This window comes from Hermetia illucens, chromosome 4, assembly GCF_905115235.1.
Source record: "Hermetia illucens chromosome 4, iHerIll2.2.curated.20191125, whole genome shotgun sequence".
NCBI classification, from domain to species: domain Eukaryota; kingdom Metazoa; phylum Arthropoda; class Insecta; order Diptera; family Stratiomyidae; genus Hermetia; species Hermetia illucens.
The window spans coordinates 100,959,726-100,980,057 of NC_051852.1; the positions used below are offsets into that span (position 1 = coordinate 100,959,726).

The 20,332-nt window shown below is 36.9% G+C and overlaps 1 protein-coding gene across 2 annotated transcripts in view; it reads left to right on the forward strand.

Moving 5' to 3' along the window:
• LOC119656280 (RNA-binding protein 24-like) overlaps positions 1-19,998 on the forward strand; it is a 123,553-nt gene extending 103,555 nt beyond the window's left edge. For both annotated transcript variants that reach the window (XM_038062707.1, XM_038062709.1), the window contains 3 exons: positions 4,220-4,391; positions 4,452-4,536; positions 12,796-19,998. In XM_038062707.1, coding sequence (XP_037918635.1) covers positions 4,220-4,391; positions 4,452-4,536; positions 12,796-12,947 — 409 coding nt within the window. In that variant the 3' untranslated portion in view covers positions 12,948-19,998. The remainder of the gene's footprint in view (positions 1-4,219; positions 4,392-4,451; positions 4,537-12,795) is intronic.
• The last annotated feature ends 334 nt before the right edge of the window (positions 19,999-20,332 follow it).

The window sequence follows — 20,332 nt, forward strand, 5'->3', positions numbered from 1 at the left end:
TAACTTATGAAGCTGAAAACATGCTACCACGACGTGCAGCAGGATAGACAATGATTAAATGAATATAACCTGAAATTTTCAAAATGGCGTCGTAGCAGCAAACAGCAATTATTAAAGTAGGGATTTTTCCATTTTTACTTTAGTTCACCCTACGGTATATGGCGTAGAGAAATGATAGGAGTACAATAGTGCTCACTAATCAATTATATGACTCCAGCTTGGTGGGAGGAAAAAAGGTAAAAGCCATTGTCGTGTCAAATGTAGGGAAGAGGTGGTCAGAGTTATGACAAGTAGATTTTGTCATTCCAGCGTTATTAGTGTGTCACAGTGACTTTGGACTAAGGTATCAGAATGGTTTACGTTATCGATTGAGATGAATGGGTGTTAGATTGGGTGCACTGCCAGTCTACGCTGCTTTATATTTGCCATCGTTTTCTGCCTTACAAGTCTTAGGTATGCAAAGTGAATTGGTCATCACTGTCTAACATTGGACGCTGGATTCCGAAATGGTGACATCGAGTTGATATATTTTTTTTCATAGGCGTTCTTAACTAACTCAATGTGTGCAACACCTGCCTCTCCAATATATCATTATTCACATCCAATACAGACATTCCTCACACAATTCTGTTGTCCTTAATGTCCTTGATATCCTTTCGTTCGTCTAATGACTATATGAAAATTGTAGTCATTTCGAGGACGAAAACGTTGTACTGAGAAAGTAGAGCTAATGTCGCAATTGTATGGAATTTATTTATGATAGTTACATGTTTGAGGTGAAAGCAATGAATCGAAAATATAATTCATTTGAAGGATAGAACGTTCTCCACGAACTGAATGCCCAATTCTCCCCAAATCGTCCACGCACACTTTGTTTCTTGTTTTTGTTTACTTATGATTTGTTGATGATGAAGGAGGTGGTCATTGGCTGATTGCTATTGGGTGCATTAGCGGCTACACGATAATTTCGTTAATTTGAACAGAAATTCCAATAGATAATGAATATTTGATGATGTTCAATGACATTCGTTGCTCGTTGGCAGCCAAGTAATTTAATGTTGGATCTGGAAATGTGTATATGACAAATGAATTGTACTCTTCTCTCTCTTCTATCAATTCATTTTCCGGTATTCAGAAATGATTAAAAAACTAATGGATGCAACTTGTCGGCATTGCTTTTAACGGAGAAATTAAGCTTGATCGAAAATAAAAGCTTCCACGAATGTATGACAGTAAATACCGTATATTTCCCGTTTTTAAATGGGAAACTTCAACAAATAAATGTACATTGCGTGCTATACCAATTGTCGTGTCCCTAATGGGAAATGATACAATCATAAGGACCAGTGACCTTCTATCTAAAATTGATGATTGTATAGAAGTGATAAAATTGAAAGTGCATGATCCTTCCGTTGTCGAATTTATAAAAAATTAAAAACATATTCATGTTTATCAAATGAATGTTGATTGCTCATTGTCAATAGTATGGACAGTTTAAACAGCAATGGTGCATGATAAATACAGAACTAAGTGCCTTATTTGAGGGTCAGTCGCGTAATATATTCACGAAGGAACGAAGGATTATATATCCTTCAGTTTTCTTTGAATGTAGATTACATTTGTGACCGCAATTAACACGCCATCAGTTTGTACTGAGCGTATCCGCAGGTGTAGTCAGGCTGGCCTCTTTAATATCTGTGTGACAATCAAGACCATCCAACCCCCAGGCAAACCTTGATGACGGAGGAATTTGAATAACATGATAGATTTGAGTCGCAAATATCACTGGCCCAGTAATAACAATACCAAAAGAAAATGTTAAGAGGGGTTAGTCTGGTATTGGCTAAAGGGCGTGCGTTATCTTAAAAGATAACATTTATAGTCAGTACTTATTACATATATCGTTTAAGCCTTAGCAAAGGTAGGTCGACTAGGGCTCTTGAGAGGTTTTTGCCTAGAAAATCGGCGTTTAGTCTTGCTAAAATGTCCATTTTGCAACACCAAAATGTACTGGAACTATCCAAGTACCACACTCTTAGGAATGTCGCTCTGATATCTGCTTCCTGGTTGAATTGGACTCCTGTATCAAAGAAGATCAGGGTGCTTTACCGATGACATAAATTTCACTTCGAATCATGACCGACTGCGAATTTCGGCGGTTTTTAAAGATGATACAGGCACCAGAAATATCTGTGGAAAATATCTTGTGACTTTGATGATTGTGCATTTGCTCCGCGGCAAATATCTCCTGAAGTGTAAGGAAGATGTGCGCACATTACCAATTCGGGACCGATGGATGGCAAGAGGTTCATTGAACTATCAGTACCCATTCTCATCTCCCCTCCCTTTGGTGAAAGGAATTCCCTGATTTGAAGGCTTCGTAAGGCGGGAGAGCTCGAGGGCTAGCCCGAAGTAATGTAACAAACGGTTCCCGCTCTCTGACTATGAGGAAGTGTTTATTTGGTAATCCGTCGGTCAATTCACTTCTTGCTTTGCGACCGGCCTCCGTCGGGCACAAAGCGTATTGTGTATCTTAAGTCCAACATAGTTGGGGCTAATTTTCAAGGCAGATATTCTCGTTTTTCATCTTTCCTTAGCTTTAAATTGTCGCAGTTTGATATAGAAAGACCGAAATTGACAATGAGAAAACGTAGCAAAGAATGGAATGCGCACTAGAACAAATTAGAAGAATAGACGAAAAGAATCAGCCAGCTAAGAGAGCGGCTGGAAGTCTTCTAAAATTGCAATGCCATGTTGTTAGCGTCGGTGCAACTGGTTGCCAATTTACAACGATATCTAAAAGTAAGATCGGTACGAACCTAAAATCTGGTATTTTCGTGAGCTTTGTCGGTTACACATTTGAGTCGCATATATGAAAGAAAAATATCTTGAAAGTGTGCTTGGTATGGATCTAGACCAGGACAAATCCTTACAATTGTTAGCCTTATTGGGATCCTTCACATGTAAAATATTTTGCTATCTTAAGACAGAGTGTTTAATAATCTCGTTCTGCCATCGGCTCGTCTATCTACTATCAAATGAGGTAGCGAGCATTATAACTAGAATAGTGAAGCATTTGACAATAGGGTTAAAAAATTCCATAGTGATCCTGTCACCTCAGAAATTTGATTACTAACGTTGACCTGCATTGTCTCCATTCTGTCAGGGAGCCCAATTTTCTTTTTAACAATAAACGAGGATTAATGCTGGCACATTTGTTTACTTATTCACTTTGGTCTCTTTTTATCTTAAAAGCAACATTGTGGACAAAGTCGAATTGGATGCCACAAGTAGTATATGTAAAGTCTTAAATTTCGTGAGATGAAATCGAAAACGAGATTGATTACGGTTAGGAATTTTTGTCTTTTTTTGCTGTGATGTTCTTTAACGTCGTGCAGTGCGCAATATCATCGCTGTTTTCCACTCCAATGCATCATATTTAAATAATAACGATAAAAATTGAAATATCTTACAAAATAATTATATATAGTTCTCGCATTAAAACATGATTCACTAATTAATTGGAATTTAGCTAACAATTATCCTTGGTCAAAATATACTATATTGGGAGATATTTTCAGGAAATTATTCCTGAAGTATTAGATTTTCAAATAAATTGAAAATGCTTTCCAGATAAATTCATGACAGCATGTACTCAGAATAAAATATGATGTATTGGAATTTTAATTGAATTGTTTAAATTTCTGGTGGTGTTAATAATTTCCAATTTGAACCAGTGAAACTTGATGTGGATTCGGTGTTTTTTTCAATCTAAGTTTTTAAGAATTTGTTTCCAACTTAATGGATTTGTGGTGGTGTTGAATACAAAGTCATGTTACAAATTTTTTTTATTTTGACTTTTTGTTAAGAGGTGGCTATTTTTTGAAGTTCACAACTAGGGAGACTATTTTTATTAATCCTGGAAAAAAAAGATAAACGAAATCATATATCAGAGAATTTTTAGAGTCTTAATATTTGTTATTTAATTTTTTTTACGAAATACATATTACAAATATTTGCAGTTTGGCGATTTTTTGTTGCTGAGAGTTCGTTTTCTTAACACTAAAAAAAATATATAGACAAGAGTTTTATTGATGATTTTTCTTTTAATTTTACCATTTACTTTGCATAGATGTTTTCATATATTAGGAGTGGCTTTTGAACACGTGTGATCTAATTAATTTTCTTTCTAATTTCTCTTTTTTTATCGAATGTGTAGAGTACCGCCATCCTTCGTATATGGATCGCCGTATTTAGGAGCAGCTGCAGCAAGCGCTGCAGCGGCGAATTCATCGGCAGCAGCTGCTGCTGGGCTAGTGCCAATACCAGCTACACAATTATCACATGCGGCCGCAATTGCTGCAGCTACGAGCCAATTTTATGAATATCAGGTGGGAATTAATTATATAGAACTGGTGAATTTAGTTGATAAATTTATACTTCTTTTACAGAATGCTGTAGCCGCCGCAGCCGCTGCTCCGTATCCTGGTCAATATGCAGGATTTGAAGCGTATCCATATGGAGGTGCCGCAGCTGGTGAGATATTTTTTTTCATTTCCTCTGAATATCTATTAACAGAATAGTCCAGTCGAATTCACGGAGAGTTAAGTTATTAGGAAAATATCAAAATATAAATATTTCTAAAATTTCCCAATCAAATGGGACGTAAGCTGATTTAGTCTTATTTTTTAGATGATTGACAAATTTCTTATGTCCTGAAAATACTATATATTCTTTGAAGACTACTTCTGGAGGACCCACTCACGGGCGAGCTTTTTTCGATTGTCTTCGCCTCACACTTTTCGATCAAAATTAAAACACTTTGTCCAGCGCCATTTTAAAGGATAGTTGTCAAGTCAGATCTGCAGTTTTCGCTGAAAAGTGGATGTTTTCTTGACAATTATTACTTTCCCGAACCGAACATCCAGTTGTCTTTTCATTGACGTTGATTTTTGGACGTTACAAGGAGAGCCAAATTCACATTTATTTCATCTTTGGATAACTTGTAGTGAAGAAGAGTGTTTGGGGGTGTCCAAACGGTCGATCCGAAATGGTTATTGTCAATGTCGAGTACAGAGCTATACATCACCTTGGAAGATTAGTGACTATAGATCGCTAGGGCCAGTCACTCTATAAGCAGCTTCACGGAACTTCTTAGACTAATAAATGAATAAATATAATATATTTTAAGTGGAATAATAGTATTTCACTAAACTATAAAATATCGCGTGATTTATGTTGAACGCAAATAGGCTCGATTCGAGATGAGCCTGCAAACTCTCAAACACCATGTTCATCACATGGAGTCCCAAGACAGAGGTCGATAGTGAGGTCCTTGAGATAGTCTATTCTGGCTCCAAAGTTACCTTTTGATTGTCGGATAGAAATGATTTATTGTTGTAATATTTTGTATGCACTCCTCTGACATTTAGCACGTCCCGAATTCTCATCTTCGTACTACAAACTAGGTTTTCACAAATTTCTTATAGCATTGCGTTCCATGCATCTTACACATTTGGCCACGATCCGGTTAGTGTCGCCAACTCCCATGTGACCGACGTTTTAAAAGACTCCAGAGATCTTCGGCGGGGTTACGTCTGTATATTAGAGTTGTCAGTCTAACGTTTTTATTGTGCATCATTGTCCTGTTGAAAGAGAATGATCGAAGCACTAACCCTTAAATCTTCCATGTTACCAAACAAATGATCCGATAGAACCTTAATATAAGAGTATACTGTCATTCATGCTTCCATCTTCTCCAATCTCGCAGCTTCTTTTTTTGTAATACAGTCTCAAATCATAATTGAGCATCATGCAAACTTCAGTGTGGGCTCTATGTGACACATTTGCATTTTCCCTCCACAATTCCTTTACACCCATTCGCCGTCGTCTTATCTAAAATGCTTCATATTGGTCCCAGGTGACCATGTAGCCTTTGCCTAGTATTTTTTAGCTCAGGTTATATATTTGTCCGGATGTTTGAGTGATTAGAGCACAGGGCTTTTATACGGAATGTCGTGGTTCAAATCTCACTGGTGGCAGTGAGATTTATATCGTGATTTGACGTCGGATACCAGTCGACTCAGCTGTGAATGAGTACCTGAGTCAAATCAGGGTAATAATCTCATGTGAGCGGAATGCTGACCACATTGCCTCCTACAGTGTACTGTAGTGTACCGTTACGGTTTTGAATGAAGTACTTTAACACATTTCAAGGCCCTGATCCAATATGGATTGTTGCGCCAACCATTATTATTATTATTATATATTTATTTGCGAACATCAATCGCAATTTCTGGTGTCTCTCTGTTAGGAGGGATTTCTTAACTTTTGCACGCTCTCTAAGTCTAAAAAAGTTTCTGTGAATATTCCTAGTTTGGCTTTGTTTTTGAGGCCGAGGCGTATTTCTGCATTTCGGTATTTATCGCTTCTTATACCCCTTAAAAACTCCTGCTCCAGCACTTGGCTGAGAATTCACTTGTGATATGCTTTATTTTTTACAGGTGAGCCGAAATTGTTTGGCGGTTTTTGTTCATTACGCCGACATAGATTTCAACCTCCATTGAAATCTGGCAATGTGTTTCACCAGTACGCAGAGCGTCCTTAGTTTCCTTGCGAATGTTGCAAGTTCAGGTCCCATTCTCAAAAAAGAAACAAAGAAACTTCAACCTGGAAATAAAAAAAAAAAATAACGATTTCACCGCGAGCGTGAAACTTCGAATCCGAGTGCCGCCATCGAGAAGGACGATCCACAATCGCATCCTCGATCGATATTCATCCTGCCTCAAATGTGAGGTGTAATGTCGTGCCAACGGAGCACTTCGATTCAGCTGTATTTGTGAGTGGATCTTCAAGTCGCCTTTTTAGGTTTTTGGGGCAGCTTTCCCACTTGATAGGCTCCGCCCACTCAGGATGATCTTTTGGCCATAGCCAACCCAAATTTGTCATTATAATAATAATAATAATCGTTGGCGCAACAATCCATATTGGATTAGGGCCTTGAAGTGTGTTAGAGCACTTCATTCAAGACCGTAACGGTACACTAGGAGGCAATGTGGTCAGCATTGCGCTCGTCATTATAACATATTAAAATTTTATAATGATCGGCTCCTTACTTTTTGAGTTAAAATTCGGGCAAATGTGAAAAAGGTTATTTTGAGAAAAATGCATTTCCAAAAAAAACCTCTTTGAAAAGTCACCATTCGGGTACGAGAAGATTTCTGATTTTTACTTACCTAAGGACCTAAAGCGACTATCACCTGGACGTTCGAGCCTGAGTCTGTACGTAATAATCACTCGGTTCCGGGCTTATAAAATCTAAAGATCACGAATTTCGCCTTGAAATTTTTGCAGTGTATTCTGGGATAGCTAAAGTCGATTCGATTCTGAATCGACCTTCTAATGTGGTTTCCTCCTTTAAACGAATAGAACATCGTGTTTCCTTGTAGTTTTGCTGCCGTAGAAAATAGTTTGTCCTGCCACCGGTTTCACGCCTTAATTTTATTAATTATTGACAATATTAGTTGAACAGGAAGCCTTTATAGCTCCTAATTGTCATGAGAATCGCATTTCATGAATATTCGGGTTTTCAATGATGTTGATGGTTAGTTACAAGAAGGGGTTACCTCTGTCATGATTGGATGCCCTTTGAATTGATATAATACACCATTTGTTGATCACGATAATTCACAGACTAATTTTTATATTTCAATATTATCTAAACAACATGGGTGCTGGTAGAAGGCTTGACGATTCATCTCAGTTGATTATGGTTAACTTAAGTGCGGAGCCATACCCGTCTTGGAGGATTGGTAACTATTGTTCGCTACAACCGCCCGCATCTATAGGCGCCTTCATAGAATGTAGGTCGGTACGCTTTTGAATGTTGGCAGGGCCCTTATGTTCCTTAAAGGCCATTGTATCAAAATATTACATGCTCAACACCAATCTGAGATCTTGCCCCATTAATTAGAACAAGAGGATGATCGCTAAGATTTCAAAGAAGGGCACTCGTCTTGAATATAACAACTGGAGGACAACTGTGTGCTTCCTGCTGTTGCAAAAATATTAGCGAAAATCTTCCTGGAACTCTTCAAGAATCAATTCAAAAGTGAAAGCAGGTTGGTTTCCGTCCTGGATCTTTCTTTACATACCACTTTAATACGCCTCGTACCATTGTAGAGTAGTGTGCGGAATTCAGATCACCGCATTCTACATTGTGATATTTATTTTGGAGAGGCATACGTATATGCGATCCGTAAAGTAGCTTAAATGAGCTACTGTCGTGTAAAAATGCTTTTTTACCATGGAAGTAAACTTGCCGTCTGTGGAAAATATAACTTCTTCATAAAAGGCTAAGGCACCAGTAGTGTGTAATCATGTGATTGATTCCATCATTTCTAAATACTGTTTTCTCTGTTCCCTACTGTGATCTCATTGTCAGGAAATTTATCCAGATGGTTGCGACTAGAGAACGTGGAAGTATAGTCTTTCCTCTACCTAACATTGACTCATTACACTCCCTAACATTCGCTCATTTTCTACAGAAAATACCATTCGCTCCTTTAAAACCTGCTGAACACATAACATTCGCGATTATTTACGCCCTTCAGATAAAAGTTTAGAGAGCACGCACAGCCAAGGGATGTTAACGTTCGAATCATTAGCCGCGATTCATTAAATTAGGAATCAAGGTCGTCTGTCACCCCCATGTAGCTGTAATTTGAGCCGTGAAACAACCGAGACAATCGGAAGAAAATCACTGAAATAATTATGGGGAACCCCTTGGCCTTCAAACTATAATTTGCTGTCAAATAGAACAACCTTTCAGCATTCTAATATGCATTGCTTTAATAACTTAATATTAATTATAAATTCATTAATCATTCAATTAGTTCATTGTTCAATATTGAGGCTTTGGGTTAATTCGCTGTGCGTTTACTACTTTTTATCCTTCTCAGAGATTCGAATTTATTCTCAGAGTCTTTTATTTTGAATACACTATGGCTACGTCTTTGCGGGAGGATGGCCAAGTTATTCTAGCTAAAGTTCTTTCCCATTTCGTCCGAGAAAAAACATTTAAATCAGGCAGTATCTTAGGCAAGAGGTATCGCTACGCCCTGTTTATCAGAGACGCTGCTTCAGGCTTTTATCGAAGTTATGATTTTGTAAAAGTCACAATGTTAATGAATGCTTTAATTTTTATTCATTCGTTAGAGCAAAATAGAAGTAGACGATTGTTTTCGTCCTTCTTTCAATCGATTCACGCTGAAGAAGAGGGTAAACCTGAAACATGATTTTTTGCAGTGCTCTGAAATTTGATTGTGAGGAAATAGCATAGTGCTCTTGAGACCTAGAACGCCACTGACAAAGATTGCAATTTGTCATCTTCGAGGCTTAATAGAGCTTCTTTTCATTTCCGAAGAAGCTATCTAAAGATTGCGGTAAAATTGGGCCATGTATCAACGTGATGGAGCTGAAGAATATAGAAGTATGATGCTCAACCTATTAAATCAATTTCCAATCGTTTATGTTTTAAATACATTTCGTATGAATTCCCTGGTGAGTTATAGCACGTCAAAGACCTTATCACGTTGTTGTTTGTGGCACTGGGCTATACGCTATACTTTGACCAGGACTCCCGAAAAATTTACTCCTTTTCAGCTATTCTATGGCATATTATGTTAGGACAGTGGGTTTCACTACCATTTTCGCGGACGTCGTTTGTCATGTGAAGTAGTGTCTAGCCAGGGGTGGGAGTACGCAAACACTTCGCGAATAAATTGAAAAAAGAGAACTAGGTAACCTAACCTGCAGATTTGTACATATAATGATCCCCTTCTTCTATGACACTTCAGTCCGAAATCTGTCCTTGGTGTCCACCACCCAGTCTTCTGGGTCGAACGACCGCTTCCTCCAAATTCGGAAACAGAGCAGTGTTTAATTTGCGTTTTCCACTGAGTCCTCCTATCTGTTTCGAGGTTTTCCAGATGGTCGTTTAACTTTCACAATGCTTTTGAGTAGGTATCTGGGAATTGTCATTACGTTCTATTATATGTGGACTGCCCATAGTGCTTCCGAATCCTAATATGGAAGGCGGCTTCTGGTTTGTCGTATAATAGGCACAGCTCTCTGTTGTATCACCGTCCACCCAAACTGGCCTTTCTTTAGGACTCGACGTTCGAAAGCAATGAGCTTTCCCCTTTCGAACTGGATCGTCGTCCAAAGTACGCTGCAAATGACACTTTAGCGCCAATCTTCCGGCATAGTTTCATCAGACCAAATAGCGTTTATAAGTGCATGAACCTTGATTGCAAACTCCATATTTCTTGTCCTTTAAAGAGTTTTTCAACAAAAACTTTGTTTTTTAAAACGAAGAATTTATAAAAAAGTGATTGAAATTTTGATTGTGTTAGAAAGAGTAAGGTTTGGCAATTACAAATGGAAAATGATATTATTAGACGGGATGTCTACCCCCACGCATGTCGATTTCTTCATAAAAATTTTCAATCACTTTTTGGCAAAATGGCGGGTTTATTTCGTTTATCACGCTACGGATTTTGAATTTTAAGGCTGCTATCGATTCAATTGGCGCCATATAGGCTTTATCTTTAACATAGCCCCACAAAAAATAACCTAATGTTAAACCGCACGATCTTGGAAACCAATTAACACCTGAATTTCGTGGAATTATTCGATGCTGATATTTAGTTTGCAATAAATTCATTGTTTCCGTCCTGTTGAGACCACATGTTATTGATATTCATATCATCAATTGTAGACAACAATTTTGCTGTTAATATCTCTCGATATCCTTATCTATTTCAGACGAATTTCCGAAAAAGAATGGCCCAATTAGCCCTCTAGACCACATAACTCACCATACAGTAACAAGTTGAACATGCAAAGGCTTCTCAACAATCGCTGTTGGGTTTTCAAATGTCCGAATGCAGAAATTTTACTTGTTGACAAATCCAGGCAAATGAAAATGGGCTTCATCTGAAAAAATATTCATTTCAGAAAAACCAACGGGTCCCTCAATAAATTGAGCAAATTTACAACAAAGCAAATGGTCGGTCAGTCTCAATTCCTACACCGGTTGCACCTTGTAAGGCTTCAAAGTCAAATCCTTGTGGTCGTTGTGGATAGTGTCAATTGCTTAGAACATCGAGAAATGCGTTAGTGTTGGCGGTTTCAAAAGGATGATTATGTTGACCGAAAATAACGCGAATTTTACGAAATGTAACTTTTACCGATCCACCATTTTCATAGTGGATTTATATTACTTTAATGAGATTTCGGAGCGAAATTGAATTAACAGTGCAATTGCCAAAGTTTCTACTATTGTTTGTTTGATATATCATAAAATCAATTATTAAAATCAAAGTTATTTTTGGAAAACCCCATAGTTCTGCAGATATTCCAACATACTTCGCGATTGTGGCTTTTGAGCGTTTTAAAGGCATCCTTGCGTTCTTCAAGTATATGTGGTGGACAGGTTTCTGCCCTGCCCTGTTTCTTCAATATGCGCGATTCGGATTCCCCGTAACATCCCTGCAAAGTATGGTCCTGGGCAAGAATTCTGCTGTCATTCCTTCCATCAATTTGTACGCGGATCTTGAAATATTCAGTTTTAAGCTACCTTTCAATCTGCAGTTCTCATCATTTATATGCTTTCGTTTCTTCCTTTTCGAGAGTTTGTCAACGGTTCGCCTTAATGCTACGTATTTGCGCCTCCTGGGGGTCGATCCTGTTGTTAATATGCACACTTCACGTCACATAGATGCTATCGATTTGTTGATGTCAATTTAGCGTATGCAGGACTTGTTTGTTTTCTAACGCTCCAACATACTTCGATGCCGTTTTTTAAGGTTTTGTGTAAACACAAAACCTTATTAAAATCGGTTTACTGTCTGTCTGTCCGTCACACGCATTTTTCTCGGAGACGGTTATAGCGACACCAAATTTAGTAGGAAGGTGGGAACTGTGAACGCTCACACATACAGTGAATTACATCCTCTTACGTCGAATTTAAGGAGGGGTCCTCATACATTCAAAAGGGGGGTGTAAAATTTTTTTTCATCAAATATAGTCATGTGGGGTATCAAATTAAAGGTCTCGATTAATACTTTTCAAAGCCGATCTTAGTTTTGACATTCGTTGGAAGAGTGGGGAGCGCGGGGGGTTGAACGTGATCACTTCTTTAAGGGGGCCATTCTCAGAAACTACCAAACCGAAAAATCAGGAGGCTGCCACTATATGGTGCCTGGGCTCCAAAATACCTTCCATGCCGATATATGTTTAAATAAAGTATATAAAGTTTAAATAAAGTATAAAAAGTCAAGCGACGACGGCTTTACGGTTACTTACTTTTTTTAAAAGTTTGGGTGCAAGCCCTAAGCGAGGGGTCCGTGGACCAGGAAAGAGGGAGTAAGTTGCTCCCCATTTGGTCCGGTCCAGCATTAACTTGATGCGGACTTAGGACCCCATCATTCTCAAAACAAATATTTCTTTTGTTTCCTTTCCTTATTGAGATATTTGAGATATTATTTTTTGGTGAAAATGATGGATTCGTTGAGTTTGGGTTGGTTTTCCATAGATGTTGAACAAACAAACATTTCGGATTATTTTCAGATCTAGGAAAGGTTTCCTCAGCTTTTTTCATTTCCATCGTGAATTTTTCTGATTCTTGGGGAAACTAAACAAGGCACGCAGAAATATACAATATATATATCCATTTAATGTATTTTAGGCAATTAAACTGCAAATCTAACTTTTCCCTTTCTTATTCAACAGCAAATGCCGCAGCAGCCAGCTACATGACACCATACACATATGCAACCTTGCCACAAGCCGGAACCGCCGCAGCTGCGGCGGGGGCATTTCCTGCCCTTACGCCATATCAACAAGCAGCGGGTGCATCCCTACAGGAGGCTAGATTACAATAATATTAATCCAAATCGATAAATCTTATTTATTCACAAATATATTTTTCTATTTTATTATATTATTATTTAAATATGCAAATATTAAAATCAATCTTAATGAATATTATACACCTAACATTATGATGAGAATATGGTGGTTAACAATGAATCAGAAAACATAAAATACTTTTTTAAAACGGTTTCAAACAACCAAAAGTCAACATATTTAGAACGTATACACGCAATTAAACCAAATATGTAACTATGTAAACTCACACAAAGAGGAGTCTCAGAATATTTATATTTAGTCTCCACGATTCAAAGTCGCATATTTGAATGGGATTGGGACGAATATTTATCACCAATTTATGATATACATACATACTAATAGGCTAAGAGCTATCAATATGAATTTTCAAAAGGAAAAATAAGTAAACCATAAGACAATATTGAACGAAAAAGGCACATTATGAAAAAACAACAAACTGATAAATTTTCAATTATTTTTATATAGACAGTTAAGAGCAAAGGGAAACATATACAAGTCCTACGTAATGATGAAAATGTGAGGTTGAAAAAGAGCAAATGCGATGAATTGCAGTTTCAGTCAACGCAAATAGGGACACGGTTTCCTTCACGATTAAAAATGGAATATTTAATAGCTTAGTGTTAAATTTAGTGATATTTTTAATAAAATATTTAAATTTACAATTTATAAGATGAGAAAGAAATTACACAAACATTTGATGCAGTTTATGCGTTATTACCAACGTGACTACCAAAAAATCGGATCTAAGTTCTTACATACTCTATTTATTTATTGATTACAAGAAATATAAAGAAATGTTGACAGTAACAGATAAGGCAAAATAGAGTCAATAAATCATTTACACGAATCTCGTCTGTTCTAACTGCGCTCGTATTGCAGAATATCGCGAAGACAGTTGCACCCGAAATGACTTGGAAGAAAATTTTAAAACAAAAGTTGTTATATCATATTTAATAATAATAAAAAAAAAATATAATTTAAGCAAGAAGAAAAATATTTTAATATCTAAGATTACGCAAGTATAGCAATCAAGGAAGGAGAAACATTTTTGCTAAAAAAAATGAAAATATACTTTATATGGAGGCACAAGAAATCTTAAGAAACTCAGATAACATTTTTTACTATATCGACTTATGGTTAAATACTGGTAACATAATGTACTAGATTTGTTTTTCAGATGAAATGGCACAGTTTTTAGGATCAAATAGTCATTGAAATTTTTCTATAAAGGTCAGATTGGGTTGGAAAGGACATTTGTATTCATTGAAGACTAAATAACATAGCGAAGAATCACAATTGCGAAAATATCATACTTAAACGCAACTCCTTAATCGATACTTTATTTCCGTTATCAGTAGTGGAAGAATTTAAAATTTTGAACCTAAAACTTGAATGAACAAAGGGGTGTTGGTCGAATTGAAAATATCGTTGTGAACTGATGAGTTTCACGGTTATTTGAGCGAATGCTGAGCAATGGAAGCAGTTGGATTAGTCTTTTGAAAAATGTTAGTATATTTATGTAATTGTTTTAAGTCCAACTGGTACGACAAAGTTGACGTGAATTCCGGAACTATGTTTCTCAGCATGACCAATAGTTTTTAAAGATACCCAAAAGAGATATTTGAAGAGAAAACCTTTTTTTTTTTTTTTTTTGCTGAAGTAGTTGTCTGTTTTGACTTTGTGGATGGCCTTCCTATTGCTCATCTTCCATACCCTGAAAGGGAATTTGACGTAATGCAGTGATCGCTGCTGAATTTGGTGAAATCTGTTTTGTTACCGCTCCACTCAAACTTTCATCTTTATGTTTCCTCAATAATCGCGCATTCAATGTCTCTTTGTTTGTAACACCGAATAGCATTTTTCGGATTGCTTCCGCTTTCTTTTCTTTGTACAATTAAAATATATGGGGAATTGGTTTGATATGTAGGGTATGCGCGGTTTCATTACAGCGACTGCAAATTTTACTTCTGAACAAGTTTTTCAAGGGTCTTGAAAAATTGATGATCTCTTTCTAGATATTTCTCTTTATTTGTCAATTTAAGATTATATTTCAGGACAAAATGCTGGCGAATTTCCATGAAGTTTCTTTCATAACATTGCTACTGGCGCATTAGTCCTTTGCCACAAGTTAATATTTTTATGTAATATTAGGTTATTGCAAAGAAATATCTGATTAAGCAGTAAAATTTCGAACAACTATAACTGTTATGAAAATAAATTTTATTAGTCACAGAAAGCACCAGGAGACCACTTCCCCCCAACATGATACAGGAGCACTTCTACCAGTTTCTAAGATATCTCTCAAAGCCAGTTTTGATGGCTGTTTAATTGTTAAATTGGTTTTTAACACGAAACTGTTCCAAATGTCTAATAAAGTGTTATCCAGTTAGGACGAGCGAATAGGGTGAATGAGGCAATCTCTTATTGCAATTAGTTTAATTTTTTGGCCATTATTCTGGTTATATGAGGTAGTGCGCTGTCATGGATCATTATCATTCCCTCCCTGTGGAGCAATCTAAACCATTGAATCCACATCATCGGGTTAGACGGGGTTATTCTGTGCATTAATAATTTCACCACGTTGCAAAAAAGTGTAGTGGACAAATCTAGGTGCAGACCACCAAATAGACACCATTACCTTCTTCAGGTGAAGGGTTGATTTTTGGCATGTGTTTTGGAGGCTCGTCAGCGTTTAGCCATTGCGCTGATTTGTGACGTTACCCACTTTACAACTTTTTTTTTAACTTTTCAAACATTGCTTCGAAACTGTCGAATAATTTTTTTTGCATGGTTTCCTATAGATGCATGTGTGGGGGAGGTGGGTGGGTGGCCGCAGCTTCTCTGCCGATGGCTCCGATTGTCCATTTGGCTCACTTTGAAGTGTCATGTCGTCTGATCGCAACTGTTCGAGCCACCACTGTTTATTTATCGTATCTGCTCCAAATGCCCTACAAATCTTTCTGGTTGCCTTTGCTGTGTTGTGATAGAGTTTAAATTCATAAGGAAAAAGTAGACGTTTTTGATTCGCTTCTATACTTATTTCTTTTTTTTTCTACAATCACAAAGATGTTTAAAACTGAAGTGACTTTTTGGATATTTGTGCTCGTATTATAGGATACCAGCAGTTTGATGCATGAAAATCGAAATAAATTTCACATCATTGTGAAATCCGATATTTCATCTACAACTACCATACAATTTGAATGTTAACTGCTTCATTGTGATGTGATTTTTAATTACCCTACATGAAAAACCTTTCCTTATTTTGGTTGTAAATTTTAAAATGGCGCTGCCGCACCAGGTTGCATTCTCACTCACTAAAATTACTACCACCATCCCTCTTCTTTCTGCGCTCATATCCCCGCGGGACAACTGTGAAGTATTATTTCCTGGGGAGGGCTGTGGTCTATACCAGCATGATAAAATCACGTCCGTTGCGCTTTCCGGGATTTATCCAATTTCTAGAGCTTTTATGTCTTCGTGTTATTGTTACGTTTGCCGCGTTCCAATTTGCTTCCGATCTCAATATCTCTCTCCACAGGATCTACTTTCAAGATATCACCTAACCTCCCGCTTTCATGCATGAATCTCGACGAACGGAACATACTATATTCCCGATTATCGTATCTTCGGGACGATCGGGAGACTCGTCCAATCCGAAACGATAAAAATGCTTCTTAAAACGACTGTGCCTCATAAAGAATGGCGAGCAGCCATTTCCGGAATTATCCCATTATTCCTGAATCTTCTGCATAGTTTTGTCCTAGTGGCCTAGCGGCAGGAAGTTGGGCCGAGGTATCTGAATTTATCCACTGATTCTATTATATTTCCTGATCATTTTGTTAGGTAGGCACCTGTAGGTTCTGAGACAACGTGATAACGACGTACTGAGCCAGTCGCTCCCACACGAACATGATAGTGTGGCACCGTGCAGTGTCGAGGTGGAGCTTTCTCAAGTTTCAAGTAAAACTGCATCCGTTTTCTGTTTCCCACAAACTTGGTGCACATTTTCCTTCTGTCAAATTTTTCCTTGATGATGGTTTAAAAATTCTTTCATTTCCGTCATATTTTCGACAAACTGATGTTAACGAGCAGCCGGCGAGTATAACATCCCCGACGAGCTCTTCCCCCCTCCCGAAATAGTTTGCGCCACTTAAAAACATTCTAGCGCTTCATGCCAGCATTTCCGTTAGTGCTTAATCGTATTGAAGGTTTCCTGGGTTGTTTTTCCAAATTCGAAACTTCACGTTGATCGAGATTCCTTTCTTCTGCATAGTGACTGGTGACGACACATCTGAACAGTTGTTCACAGTGAAAAGCGTACTCTCTCTGCAAAGACGCGCAGGTTACTGCGAAGTGCGCATTATGTTAGTAAAGACTGCCCCCTTCAAGGTCAGCCGGTTGAATTCCTCTTCGTCCATTGTTTTGCCCATAAAAGATCAGTCCTACTACATATTGATCTCAACATGTGGTCTAGTGAACTTCATGCGTTCAGGTCACAGCTTCATGTATGACTGTCCTTTCTCACAAAATGCGCTTTTGTCCTAAAATTGTGATATTTGGGTTTTTGTTTTGTTGCTTTCATTCAATTCTTCCAAATTGAGAACTAAAGCTGATAGTGCGGCTCATCGTGTGTTCTGGCTGTCTACGCTGATCTTTATCTGTTAATATATTAGCTTCATTTTGGATTCATAAAACCAGGTTCACCTGATGGGCGGAACATAGTGACGAAATGAGAAATCTAACTTCAGGTACATGAGGCGGTTGAAAATAACAAAAAGGACGTGTCACAGTTGTCCGTTTATAATTCATATTAGTAAATATGAGGCTTATTTAAAACGTGTGTTGATTTTGGGTATCGGCACCTTCACGGCTCCTCGCAATTTAGGGTATTGATCATAAGGCGGCACGAAATCTTCATCAGGGGGCCAATTGTAAATATTCGGACTAAATAACGATCATCGGAAAGCTTTGCCTCTAAGGCAACTAGATCGGAACTTTTGTCAGATAAAAACTAAATCCACAGTCAGGACAATTCTCCATTCTCTCTCTTCCCTATGATTTTATGAATATAATAGAAACTATATGGAAGAATTCAGAAACTTTGCTATGTCACTAGACATTTACGACATTTTTCTTATTAGGAATTAATTTTCTTTAGACATATTTGATCCTTTTTTCTTCCATGTCCACTATTGCACTAGCAAGAATGAGAAAAAATGTCTTTTTTATATCAGTTTAATCACTTTGAATATTCAGAGTAGTGTTACATCATTTTAATTTGCCCCCTCTATTCGTTGCAACTATCGCCACGAAAAACACTTGCTGAGAGACTGAAGTTTTCAATAAGTTCCACGTACTTATGAGTGGGCCTCGTGATCAAATGCACAATATCATAAAACTTTCAATACAGGGAATTAATCTTCTTTCGTGGATTTTAGGAGAAAATATCCCACAAGTAATAACAACAACTCGTTTATTTCGAGCAGCAAGCAAAAACTCCATTATGAGGAAGCTTCAATTTAGATATTTGTTTGGTTGCTCATCGAAATACTTTTGGAAACATCAGCGCCAGGTGATTTACAATTATCCCCCTTTATTTTCTAACCACTACCGTCTCGGAGGAAAATACACATTGTCAACGGGCGCTTAATGCAACTAACAGTCAGTTTTCTTCTTTTTGTCACATTGCAAACACTTAAAAATATCTTTTCCCTCGTACACGGATCAGCACAAACGATATATTCAATTTGTCGGCATCCCCAATGGCCTTCCCTTCAATATCATTTTTCTTGGAGACCAATTTTGAACCATGTTTTACACAATCATTACAACTAAAATAAAGAGATAGATGTTTATATATATAGAATCAGAAAGGAAAATGTGGAAAACCAATGTAACACTTAAGAAAAGAAAGAAAAATGGTAAAATATTTTAAAATCTAGTCAAATATAAGACAACCCTATTTTCTTACTTATTTATTAGATAGAGATATTAAAATAATAATAAAACTATTAGGGATATTTATATACAAATATAAATAACTGTAAGCAATTTATTATTAATCAACAAAACTAATTTAAAGAACAACATTTGTTAACACGACTTTTTTGTTTTATTTATTTCTACAATGGAGAGAAGGAAATTGATGCAATATTAATGGTTAATGGTAGTCGTGTTTGGGTTTTGTGTTTAAACATTTCATAAACAATATTTCCTCCTGCATCACTAATTGAACGGCAATTTGAACATTCGAATATTGCCTGACCTAAAATTGGTCAGAATAGTGTGTGGTCAATATACTCCCACAATAGGAACAAATTCGTGAACGCGATACTTTTCAGTTATGGCTTCTCATCAAGCTGTAACGCACACTCAAAAGGCAGAAAAGATAAAAAACACCACTACCACAAAACGGAATCGAAGTGAACATCAATGAATAATTTACTATATTGCAAAATCTCTACTAAAGTAAATGTAAAAATACATTTCTGTTAGAAAAATTTTAGTTACTTGTTAAATTTAAGTTATTGCTCGCTGCGAATCTTATTATTATTTATTTTTCCTTCTTCACATCGCGATTGCGATCCTCAGTTTATTTTACCCAACATTAAATTAGCAGTTGTTCTAAATCATTAGGAACGTGCGTTAAAGCAACACAAAAAAGATTAAAAAGTTACGAAAGCAAAAAGGAAAGGTGTACGGTACTTAATTTTGTACTTTTATTTGATTTACTCGATCTCTTGGAAGCAAAGAAACAAACAACAAAAAAGCAATTTATGAAAAGCAAACGGCAAAAAATATGGAAAAAGCGAAAAACATGCAGAAAAGAGACAAAATCACATATTCTCGAGGTCTAATGCAAATTTCTAAAAATATTTAAAAGAGGGAGGGGTATATCGGAGTAAAACATATTTTTAAATAGTAAATAGGATATTACTACGTATTTACGTAATAGTTTTAGTTGTTAAGCAATTGCTATTTAAGTTAAATTTAATAAATGAGAACCGAACAAAAAAAACATGAAAATGAAACAAAAACCAAAATTTGTAAATGTTAAGGATCATAAAATTTATTTATCAAAAAATGATAAACCAATAAAAATGAAATATATATACATACAAGAAATACCACGATCGATACTTTTTTATTACTGTGTGTGTGTGCGGCTGTTTGAGGAGAAGCTTATTATAGCCTCTGGACACTCAGACCGTTTTGGTCCATTGTACTCGACCCCCCAGTCTAATGGAATATCCCGGATTTATGTACCGCAGTATTTCCATTAGTAGGTGTGACGCTACCCATTGCAACTGGAGCATATCAGCACCCCATTACAGGAGAGACGTATCATCCTGAA